A 12,069-nucleotide genomic window follows, 5' to 3' on the forward strand; every position below is an offset into this window, starting at 1 on the left:
TGCGGGGCCTCTCCACCCAGGTGCTGAGCTGGCTTAGTCCCCATAGCTTGTAGGGGCTGGTGAGATCATAAGGCTACCAAGCACAGAGGCAGGGACTTTATGAGGCACACAATGGTGCTACTGCTGAGGTAGGTCTGGAGAGCTGCAAGGGAAGAGGAGGGTTCAAGTCTTAGATGATGCCCAGGGGACTGCAAGCAGAGGTGGATTGTGCTGGAGACTCTTCCTCTCCCCTCAAAGCCCACCCAGATGAGTGGAGGATGAACAAAGAGGAGGCATGGGTTGCACAGTGCTGTGGCTCTCCAATGGGACAACTGGGATTTCCCAGGGGCTCTAAGGGAGACGGGTACCCAACTGACTCTCAAGGAAAATCTCAGACCAAAAACTGCTGCTGAAGGTGACAGGTTAAAGGAGAGAAGTGAGAAATGATGCTCCTCAGAGGAGGTAAATGAAGAAGCTTGCCAGGGAAGTGGGGATGGAGCAGTGGACTCAACCCAAGCACAAGCTGCAGAGTCCATCAGGAACCCAAGATGAACTGAGCTCCGAATCCACCTGGATTCGGGTGGTAACTGAGGATTCTGGTGGCAAAATGAGGATGCTTAGCTAGCACCATTAGCCATCTCACTGTGGAGCATTTTAGCTTCATGTGCAGAACCTACAGGCCCAAACTGCCTGCTGCTCACTGAGCTGAAGCAATAAAAACCTTAAGTGGTTAAAGTACTCTGGAGCATCACACAGAAAAAAAATGATGCTGTCCTGGCATCCCAGGGCTGTGCCATCCCTTTGCAGATAGCCATTCCAGTAAGTGAGAGCAGTAGAAGGGCTACTCCAACTGGTGCTGCCGGAGATGACTCTCCTGGAAACCATCCTGCCCAGAACGCTGCTCCCACACCCAAATGGCAGCATGTTCCCAGTCAGGGCTGGACTGGGAGCTGTTCTGCTGGCCCTACACCATGGGAATGTCCCTCCTCTTCTCCCCGCTCAGGTACATCCTCCAGCTTTTTAGCTCCCTTGTGCCCATGCAACCAGCAGAGGGGGCTGCAGGGACCCCTGCAATAGGGATCCAGATGTCTTGCCTGTTATTCCTCCACTGTCAAGTTCTTCTGCCTCTCTGCCAGCCATGCTGAGTTTCTCCTTCCCTCCGTGCACTGACAATCACTATAGAGCACAAGAGCCCTGTGGGACAACCTTCCTCCCAATCCTTCCAAGTCCCATGATCTCCCTCCTGACTTGACCCCTGCGGTTGATGGAGACACACAGCTTAATGTGAGAGTCCCAGTTTGGGAGCAAGATGCTGATGTGTGCAGAACACCCAGAGTGAAGCCACACCAGAACCAGAGGCCACCAAGAAGACATTTAACACTGGAGAGGCTAACACAGGAGTGCAGATGTGACAAGGGCAGGAAGGCCCTGAAGTCAAAGTCCAGCTGGAGAGGGATGGAAAGTGGGGATTTTACAGGCTGTGCAGGATGAGAAGCAGCCACAAGAGTCCAGCTGAGAAAGCAAGCAAGAGAAACCCCGCTATCTCCCAGTCACAGGAGATGGCAGTGTCTACAAGGTAGCCTCACAGCTGACCCCAGGCCCAGCAGAACCGAGGCACACCCAGGCTTTCCTAGCTAAAATCCACACACATCTGTATGTTGATGCATATTCACCCTCCCCAGAGCCTCAATGAATGGAGTGACACAAGCTGGGCAGAGACTACTCCCAGGATAAAGGCAGCATTAGCACCTTGCCTGGTAGTGTCCTGCTGGTTGCTGCTGCCTATGCCTCCCATTGCTTAATTCTGGGACACAGAAGCAAAGATGGCATGGAGCCCTACAGGCTGCCAGCACACTGGGGTAATAGAAAGATGCAATAGAGAGGTCAGAGTGCCTCTGAACCCATTTAACTGTCAACCATGCAACAAGCCAAGCACATCTAATGAAGCAGCCCCCTCTCCAGAGGCAGATTGTGACCAGGCATTGCCCCCAAGTTCCAGTGACAGGAGCTACAGGAGGCTTTGAGGCTCTACGCTTGTGCTGCCCTCTCTGGGAGGTGGCAAGTTTCTGTTGGGAATCAGCAGTGCTTAGACCACGGCCAACTAATGCCTAGAGCAATGCAAGGCAAAGAGCACACAACCCAGTGAGCATCAGTGCATAATGGGCACAGGCATGTCAGTGCAAAGAGTCACTGAAGATGAAGGATTAAGGAATGAGGAAATTAATCTTGCTCCTAACGCCAAGTTGTTGGGTTGTTTTTCTCTGAAGCCATGCACACAACGGCTGGAGGGCAGCCAGCTCACATGGGGAGGCTGCTGGTTTGATAAAAATCAGAACAGGGAGATTTAAGGCTGTGCAGATGCTGAAGATGCCAAGCGCAGCGGCTCCCAGCTCACAGGAGCAGCCTTGCAAACAAAGCTTCTGAATCAGAGGGCAAAGATTCAACTCCGCTTTTCCTCTACAACCCTGCACACATGCTTAACAGAGGCACAGACAAAGCTCAGGGGCTGGGGGTGCAGTTCAGTATTGCTAACATTTAGACCTCTTCTGCCTTGGTCCCTTCCAAGTTATCCATGTTTCATGTTATAACATAGGCCACGGCACGTCGCAGTGGCAGGGGGCAGCTTCAGCAAGAATCAATGCTAAGGCATCTCTCTGAGCAGCTGCAGCAACAGCTCCCTCAAGCCTAGTGCTATAATGTGTCTGACCCTCTCTGGCCAGAGGACCTAGAGTCACAATCTGTCACATCACCAAGTTGCCTGGAGAGAAGAATCCTGCCAAAGCAAAGACCAAGCCAGATCAAACCTGCTGAGACAGAAGGAGCTGCTGGCTGAAGCCAGAGCTGGCCTGTTTCTGGATGCTCTGGACCAGCACTGGGACTGCTGTGTGTTGTAGCCTGGCCTATCAGATACAGCCAGATACCAGCACTCTACTGAGTTTGCCTTCTAAAAGGAGGATAGTGGGGAGGGGGTTCCGCAGCCCAAACAACAATGTTTTGTGGCACAAGGCTCCACCCATGCAGGGAGTTTGGCACTAATGTTTCTTCCTTTAATGGCTTTCAAATACATCATACTATATTAATACATTTTTAATAAGTCACAGGTGCCCCCCCTTCCCGTAAGCACCTGCCTTTCAGAACTTTCCATGTCATCTTTGCAGCCTCCAGTTCTAAGGGACCCAAGGAGACAGAGCAGGCAGCCAGCTGGGCCAGCATCCTGGGCTGTGTGGGAATCTCAGCCTGGCTGTCCCACCATTCACAGGAGTGCTTTCTGCTTCATTAACCCCTTCTTTGCTCCCTGATGAATCTTTGAATCCAGTTTCCCTGTGAAGGGGAAAGAAAGGGGAGGGGGAAGGGGGAAAAAAGAAAGTCATTCTTTATTTTTAAATGCAATTTGCAATGCAAATCAGCTGGAGGCAGCAAGGTCTCCTAGTTAGTGTGTTCCTGTCACATTCAATTATCCTGCTTGAGGAAGCAGGCATTTCCAAACCTCAGTGTCTCGCTCTGTTGGCGTGACACAGGGAGCTGGGAGGCATCGTGTGTGATGCAGGGGGGAAATTACGGGGGGCTTTGGCAAGGAGGAGGAGAAGTGAACCTCCATAGCTCCCCTGGCTACAAGCTCTGCTCAGCAGTAGGATCCATGCATGATGTGTTTTCAGGACTATGCATACTGAGCGCATCTTCCCCAGGCACTGCATGGGAGAGATGTCCCTGCAACATGTCAGCTTGCTGCGTAACATGGGCCTCGCCACCACAATGTTATGGAAACCTGCCCTTCTCAGTCAGAGCAGGCTCCCTGCTACACAGGGCCAGTGACCTGAAGAAGCACAGTAGAGAAGGCTGGAGGCTTGTGTGACTACCTAACAGACAAAGGGCTGGCCACATGCTGTAGGAGTCAGAGTTTGCAGTCTGTGGGGCTCTGGCTAAGAAGTCTCTCCAGACTGAAGCCTTGCTAACGGGAAGCACATCACTGCCTCCCACCTCAGCACAAAGCAGCCCAGGGACACCACATGGCTATACCCACAGCTAGGCATTCCCTCTTAACAGCAGCAGGCCCCTGGGCTGACCCTGCCTTCCTTGGGCAGTTAGGCACGTTGTTGCATTAGGTCATGACTTAGGTTCCCTTCTTTTTGCTTCATCTCCCCCCACCAACCATATCCCAGCTCTCCAGAGCAATATATGCTGTTTCTTTCCCATTCAGTGCACCCACAAATCGTAGCCGGGTTTCTGACAGTGCTGAGACTTCCACAAACCAGGCAACAGCCAAAATAACGCCATGTGGCTCTGGTCTCCCATGAGTCTCCACTCATCTCTGCCCTGCCCTCCCAGAGAGGGGTGTGCAGCAGCAGGTCCACCAACCACCAGCCAGAGAGAGGCAAGGCACTCCTAAGTTATCACGGTCACTCCAGAGAGGGCTGCAGGGTTCCTGGCTCTGTGCAGATGCTTTGATCCCTGGCAGATTGATGGCTGGTGTCAAAACTCATAACACATCGTTCCAGCCAGAATAGAAATTGCTCTGGCCCTTCCCAGCAGTGGCTGGGTGGCCCTGGCCTGCCTCCTACTCCTCCTTGCCCAAGGGGGGGCGCCCTGCCACTGGCATGCTCCATACTGCTCCTGCCCTATCATCAAGGCGGCTTCTTCGCTGTGGGGGTGACAGCTCCTCTGACCAAGGACATGCAGCCAAAGCCAGGGCAGGCACTCTTCCCTCCTGCTCTCAGATCAAACCTCCCATCTCCTGTGCTCTCATCCACGTGACCCCACAGAGCCCCTACTTACACTGGAAGATTCTGCGCCATGCTGGATTCTACCCGTGGCAGACAGAGGCAGCCCTCAGCTCTTACAGCCTGGGCACGCATTCAGCCACCTCCCTCGCTGTTATTTGTATTCCTTAACCAGCGTGCTGCAGCGGCTCCCTCAATCCCCATCCATTGCTCGGCGAGACAGGAACATTAGTTAGGGGGATCGGCTTGCATTGATCTCTGCTCTGTCAGAGCACTCGCTGGCTTTAAACACGCTCATCCATAACCAGCAGGAACTCATTAGCTCCATCCGTTGGAGCACTCTCTCTCCCCACAACGACACATGCTGCTGTCCAAGCAGAGCCTGGGCTGGCAGGACTGAGCGCACAAGCAGCTGCTGCCCAGAAGCCCTGCACAGAGGGGCAGGAGTTAAATAATGCTTGCTACTGCCTGCAGAGGTTTCTCCAAGCAGAGTAGGCAGCTATATATTTGCCATGGGAGCTGGGATCAGTGCTATCGAACACTGGCAGGCGAACAGCAGTGACTTGGGCTGACAGCAACTGCCTCCAGGCAGGTGAGATCTCCCTTCAGAGCAAAGCCAACAGAACTCTGCCATGAAAAGTCAAAGCTTGTCGTCACAGCCCTGAAGAACGTCGCCCAGCTGGGCACTAGCTCTGCTCTCTAGGTTACTGTACCATCTCATCCTGGTGGATGGGACCGTCCCACAACATTTCTGCTTTGGTCCCATGTCACAAGGTCACATTGACTGGGAAACAGGACCATCTTGGGCAGTGGGGAAGTTCTGGAAGGACAAGACGACTGCATGCAGTTGCTGTGTGTGTAGCTCTTAACATTTCAGAGCCAGGTCTGAGCACAGAAGCCACTTGGGCACATGCTGGCAGGGCTTAGGAAGTATTCCCCCACCCCGGAGACAAATGCTTTCTCTGTCTGAAAAACAATAGTATCTTGGGCGACCAATTCCAGCTCAAAGCAGTGACAGCCTAGCAGTCATCACTCATGAGGATGCCTTGCTTACAGTATTTGCTGCTTTGCTCAGAAACTCCTGCCAGAACAGGGGTGGAGCATCAAATCCCAGATGCTTCCTCTCCCTGTATCTCTCTGGGTTTGGCAGATTTCCCTGAAAATGATCCTCAGCCTGAAAAGTGTCCTCAGCCTGGATTCAGTATTGAGTCTGCTACCTGGCCAACCCTCTGCTATAATCTGTACTCCACAGGGAGCTTTCAGGGTTTAGGATTCTGGGGCACACAACTCTTCTGCAAAGCCCAGAACTGCTCATCTCTTACGCTTGCTCACAGTTCCAGTGGGAGGGCAGAGGGACAAAAAGAGGGTTTGCAAAAACAATCAGCAACAGAATTGCAGGGTGCAGCATGCAGGCTTCCCCTGTCATGGCTCTCAGCCACCATGCAAGAAGGGCAGCCAAGGGAAAGTTAGAGTTGTGATTGCAGAAATGGAATGGCCCAAGTCCTAGAAAATCTACTGGAGGGCATCTCCGATACCCAAGCCGCCTCCTGGGGACTGACTGCCCCTAGCAGAGTGTTTCCACCCTCAGCTTCTACAATGATGTGAAGATTTGGAATGAGCCTCCTCTGGCTGAAATGGAGGTGTGATTAGACACCACATGTCCAATCCATTCTGAGCTCCAACTGCCAAGCACGCCAGACCAGCGTGTTACAGAACGCCGGGTTTTTCAGCAGGAGGAGAATGCCAGGGGAGTGACAAAGTCAGCTATTTGCTTCCATTTTGTACTGTCAAGAGCTCTGACAAGCCAAGGCGCTTGGCTTCACATTCAGCACCAACATCCCAAGTGCAGTTGCTTCTCCTTATCCCCAAGGACCCAACAGACCAAGAAAGCTCTCCAGCTCAATGAGCCTGTGAAAACCTAGCTTATGCAGAACCAGGACACAGCTATGAATAAGGTAACCAGGCACTGGGACTTCCATTCTCTCCAAGCTGAAATCATCTCATTTAAGTTTTCTTTCCCCTCTTGCTCCAGACAGCAAATCCCACTGAATGCCCCACCTCCAACCTCTGCTCCCTGAACCCAGAGCAGGACAGGAGCTCACTGCTGCTACCCTCCGTTATTACTGATGGAACAGGAGACCAACTCAGGGAAGCTTGGGAGTGCAGGAGGCGAGAGCCCCTCCGAAGCCAAGCCTGGACTAGGGAACACTACCACAAGAATGATGGGGCAAGCAAGGGGCCTCCTGCATTCAGAAATAAATGGAAACATATTTCTCTGGCTCAGCTTCCCCTTCCCAAGTCACAATCCCCCTGACTGCCCCCTCACATGCAACCAATAACTCTATCCACAACTGGGGCTATTTTCTAGTAGTCCAGTGCAGAAAAAAAAAGACAGAGTAGTAGTTCTCTTAGAAGTGTTCAGCTGCTATTGTGATGGTGGCCATATAACTAGTGACAAGACAGGAGGCAAACCCAACTTCTGTGAGACCAAACCAAGGACCTTTGTTTCACAAGTACAGGTCAAAAAGACATGGTGGTTGCTGCTTAGGTTACATTTCCAGGCGCTCCTGTAGCCCAGTGGTGATCAACTTTTTGGTCCCATGGGCCAGATTTGTGGCACAGAGTCAGTCTGGGGGCTGAATCAAGCCCTGTGCCAGGATCAGGCCCTGGGGCCTGGCACTGCCCCCTCCCACCGCTGCATGCTGGGATTGGGTCCCTAGTGCTGGCTCTCCTGGCTCCCACACCAGGACTGGATCCTGGGGCCCGGCACTACCCTAACCCGATCTATTGCACAGGGCCCACGGCTCCCCATGGACCTGGAAATTTGGTAGCAGGGGAGCAATGGCACTACTCCCCTGCCACCAAATTTCTGGACCCATGAGGCGTCCTGTGGGCCAAGTGATATGGCACCATGGGCTGGATCTGGCTCATGGGCTGGAGGTTGTGTACCCTTGCTGTAGCCTATCAGCCTGTTCAGATGGGAATGTGATAGGGATCCCCATTCCAGGCTTTGTTTGAGGACTCAGAGGGTGTTACTATAATGAGAAGGTCCCTTCCCTGACTTGTCACAAGTCCTGTCTGTGCAGCCTGCAATGATCGATCGCATCTTCCCTGCAGGGGAACTTGTAACCTCCACAATCTCACTGCTCCTACTGCTGCTCCTTCACAACACATCCTGTCAGAAGGGAGCCATGGAAGGCAAAGCCAGCAGAGGAAGGGGGGCACTTAGGCAGCCTCAGGCACAGCTAGCTCCCTTCCAGTCTAGTAAACTGATCCCTCTTCAAGCAGGAAGCTGTCACAACACAAAGCATGCGATGCGACAGATGGGAGCCAGGAAGCACTCGTACCCAGAGATGCAGAGACAAGAGGAGGTTGCTGCCCAGTACTAGCACAGCATAGAGCGCAACAGTGTTTCAGCCAGTCACTGATGAAGGAATATGTGGCAATCAGGGATGCAGCACGAAACAAAGGGGGGAAGTTTCCAAGGGGACAAAGTCAGAGTTGAGACCCAAATGCAATGCCCATCATAGGGACATACTAGAAGCACAAAGACCCCTTTCTCAGAAAGAACCTGCCACCTTGCTTCCTGATTCACAACACATCCAACAGAATCAGAGCTACCAGGTCGCAACGGATTCCATGGACAAGGTGTGAGCTTCCTCCACAAGTCCTGCAGCTGGGGCTGACCAAGTACTGTCATGACAGCAACCGCATGCTCCTTCCTGATGCCAGTGCTGCTGCATAAACAAAGAAGCAAACCCAACCCAGCCACCATGTCCCCCTGAGTTCCTGGGGAAACACGCTGCAGCACAAGCTTCAAATGCCTCATGAAAAACAAACAGACCCCACACAGCTCAATCAACAGAGAGAGGAAAGGCCAGCATCCTTCAAAAAGGTGTTTGTTAGCTACTCCCAAGAAACACGGCTGCTTCTCAATGCCATCAGCTAACTACTCCCAATGAAACACACTGCAAATTAGAGAGAAAACCTAGTAGTAATCAGCTCTGCTAAACAAACAGCTGAGACTTTTTTTTTTCTTTGCTTATGCTGTTTTTAGCCTGTCACATTAATTTCTCCCATCCCCAGAAACCATGTGCGGCACCTTCCCTTGGCTGTGAGGTGGGGATGCTGCTAATAAGGACAAAGCTGATTGTACGCTGCCCAGCTGCTGTATCCATCTTCTGTTCTGTTTATGGCGGCAGGCAGCAATAACCAACAGCCTGTGGAGGGTTGGTTGCTCATAAAAACGGACTAACAGCACTGGCAAGCATCGTGTGGGCAGATGCTACACAAGCTTCTCTATACAGCTCTGCCAGTGCATTCCTGACCTGCAGCATACTGCACACAGCTCTACCAAAGGCAGCACTTCCATCTGGACCTGCAGCCCACCCACCCCCCATAGCCCCTTCCCAGCCCTCGCCTTCAGAGAGCCAAGCAAACCTATTTGTTTGGCAGCTTCATAACACACACAAATGTGTAGGAGTGATTAAACTGAGACCCATCACACTCATTTTCCCTTGAGATGGTAAGATAAGACCTGAATTCCAATCTATAAAGGTGGAAGGGTAGTCCAATTACCACTGCGCTAGAGAGACAGTACTCCCTTTGCCAACACAGCTAACATGGGGACACTGTGGTTTTGCTACTTTCCATATGTGAAGGGATGTTTTTGACTCTATTGGATACAAAGGTTTACCACTTCATCAAGTAACCTGGTATGCTCAGTCAGACTCCAGGTACTAGGGCTAGAAACAGATCAACTGCAGACACACATTTCCTACTTGCACATGAGGAGGCTAAGACTGCAGAAGTGTTAGCAGGGGCGCAGGAAGTGGGAAGAGGCATGTGTTTTAAAGGAGGTGACATCTGGGGAAAGGAGACCCATGGAAGAAAACACTCCAGATGTGTTTGCATTATTAAACAAACGCCTGCGGATTACAGAATGCCACACAAAGCCTGTCAACTTTTATAGAGAACGCAAGTAGGGGTGGAGATAAAAATAGGTAGACAAGGGCTAGAAAAAGGTGGCTGTAGGGTGCCAAAACTTACAGATTTTGTGTTTTCCTTTGATGGGAAACTTCACGATCATCTCTTGGGCATGGGCACAGATGAAAACAAATGGAGACCCAGACTCCTCGCTCAAATCTGGATACTGCAAAAACAAATAGACAGGGAGTGGGGCTGAGAGAGAAGCCTGATGTTTACAAGTTGCACAAGACAGGTACATTCTTGGTGCAATGGAAGTAAAGTCAGGACTTAGGGCTGTGGCTATACCCCTTGGCTGCACTGTTTCTAAACTGAATGTTTTTGGGGTTCAGGTTAATCATTTTTATATCACCCCTCTAACTAACCAAGCACATGTTTGTGATTAGATGCAGCTTCACCCTTCTGTGGTACAGATCCACTTTGAGAACTTCATGTTTCTAAGGGGCTTATGGACAGAACACCATAGGTATAAACCGTGCTTTGCCAAATACATTAAAAAAAAAAAAAAAAAAAAAAAGGACCTCTACCTGAGGAGCTTAATCTAACTCAGACTAACATGGCACTATAAACAGGTCAACAGTTCAAAAAGGAGTCAGTGCAAAGATACAGCTGGTTGAAAGAGCTGTGCAAGGAAAGCTATTTTCCTTATTACATCCAGTACAGCTCATATCAGGAGTGTAAGTCCACTCTCTGGAGTGATTTCACTACAGTGAAAACATGTGGGGAATCTGTTCAGGAAAACAGTAACCAGATCCTTTTTTTCACTAACCAAGAAGGAATAAGAGATTCTTGGAGAAAGAGGAACACGCAAATCCTCCTGTCTGGACATAGTCCAGCCTTCACTAATGTTCAGAAGGTGACATGCAAACCTATTACAGGGAAAAAAGGTATATTAGCATGGTTTAAGGGCCTAGATTAGTAACAGAAAACGAACTGACCCACACACATAATGGAACTGCATGTGTCCCAGTAGCTAGGATACAACCCAAAGAGTTATCTTTCCCCAGGGAACCATGGCTTAGCTGGATTGTTACCTAGGACTGGGAAATTGTTTCCCATTCATGGTATGATATCATATAACTGTCTTCCCTTCCCCATTCCATTAGCAGACCTGGTAAAGGCCATTGCTATGGACAGGACATCACACCAGATGGAAGAAGGGATTTGGATAAAAATGGTAAATGCATGATTTTTAGGGTATTTGGAAAAAAAAAAATCACTTCCTCTTTCACTGAGCTGCCAGGCAGCTTTTGGGTTTATTCTCTGACAGCTGGACATGGAAAGCAGAGCAGGGGGTAACTGGCCTTTCTTGTGCTGCATAAGAGTGTTGCCAACAGCCGTGGGGGGGGTGGAACACAGAATCCTTTGTACGTCAATGAAATGATTTCCAGACCCCTTCTTTCATAACTGCGTTGACTGCACAGTGCATGAATGAACACACACTCACTATAATGCTACTCTGGGTGCTGATAGTTTTCTGCCATGCAGTACAAATTTCTTTGTGCAAGCACAGGCAAAGGGAAAAGAAAAGAGAAACCTCCTTTCTCAGATACTGATTAACAAAACAGCGGCAACTACTGAATCAGAGCCCGTTACAGAATGATTCTTCCCAATTCTAGGAGCTGGAGTAACAGATTTCTGCAGAGGTACCCGACACGTGTTCCTCTGAAGATTCGGGGGCCATGACTAATGGTCATTCACAAGTCAAACAGGATTCAGGTGATCCCAAATCAAACAAAGCCTTGTACCTTTGCCTGACAAATCACTTGCCCCATGTTCACAAATGTTACCACCAAGCCGTACTACTTTAGAAGTTTCTTTCCCTTTCATACACAGACAGCTCATTTGATAATGGAGCCAGAGAAAGCACAGCCTGCTAACTGTGCGGGCATGGCCTCGTTATTATAGGACTTATATAAACACACACCCATCACACACCTCACAATGGCAGCAATCCCCTCAATTCCAGTCCATCCCTAAACCACAAGGTTCTTCTCCTCACCCTGGGCACTCATCCCAAACCAACTGGTAGGGTATTGTGCTTTTATAGCAGCAGGGAAGTCACCAAAGCCGGAGACACGAGCCCATGCATTTAACGATTCACCTGCTCAAAAGCTCTGCACAAACTCTGGAAAGGGTTGTTTCATTTAAACAGGGCCTTTACCAGCAGGACTTTTTGCAGGCTTGAAAATGTAGGCAAAGCCCCCCACTCACATGGATCAGCCACCCCCAGCGAGATCTTCCCCACTGTGGAATTCAAGGTAACAATGACATTCTTTAGCTGCAGGAGGGGCCAGGTTGATAGCCTTTTTTATCATGGAAACTGTTACCATGGCCATTACAAGATCCCATTAGTAGCACAAGTGTAAAGCAGGCCTTTTAATTA

At 50.4% G+C, this 12,069-nt stretch overlaps 1 protein-coding gene across 1 annotated transcript in view; it reads right to left on the reverse strand.

The window, feature by feature from the left end:
* Positions 1-3,001: 3,001 nt before the first annotated feature.
* Positions 3,002-12,069, reverse strand: part of TRIP4 (thyroid hormone receptor interactor 4) — a 68,973-nt gene continuing 59,905 nt past the window's right edge. The window contains exons 13-14 of the mRNA XM_025199902.1: positions 9,747-9,849; positions 3,002-3,300 (exon numbers count right to left, since the gene is read on the reverse strand). Of these exons, the coding sequence (XP_025055687.1) occupies positions 3,233-3,300; positions 9,747-9,849 (171 nt within the window). The 3' untranslated portion in view covers positions 3,002-3,232. The remainder of the gene's footprint in view (positions 3,301-9,746; positions 9,850-12,069) is intronic.

Source organism: Alligator sinensis, unplaced genomic scaffold (assembly GCF_000455745.1).
Source record: "Alligator sinensis unplaced genomic scaffold, ASM45574v1 scaffold1097_1, whole genome shotgun sequence".
In the NCBI taxonomy this organism is placed as follows: domain Eukaryota; kingdom Metazoa; phylum Chordata; order Crocodylia; family Alligatoridae; genus Alligator; species Alligator sinensis.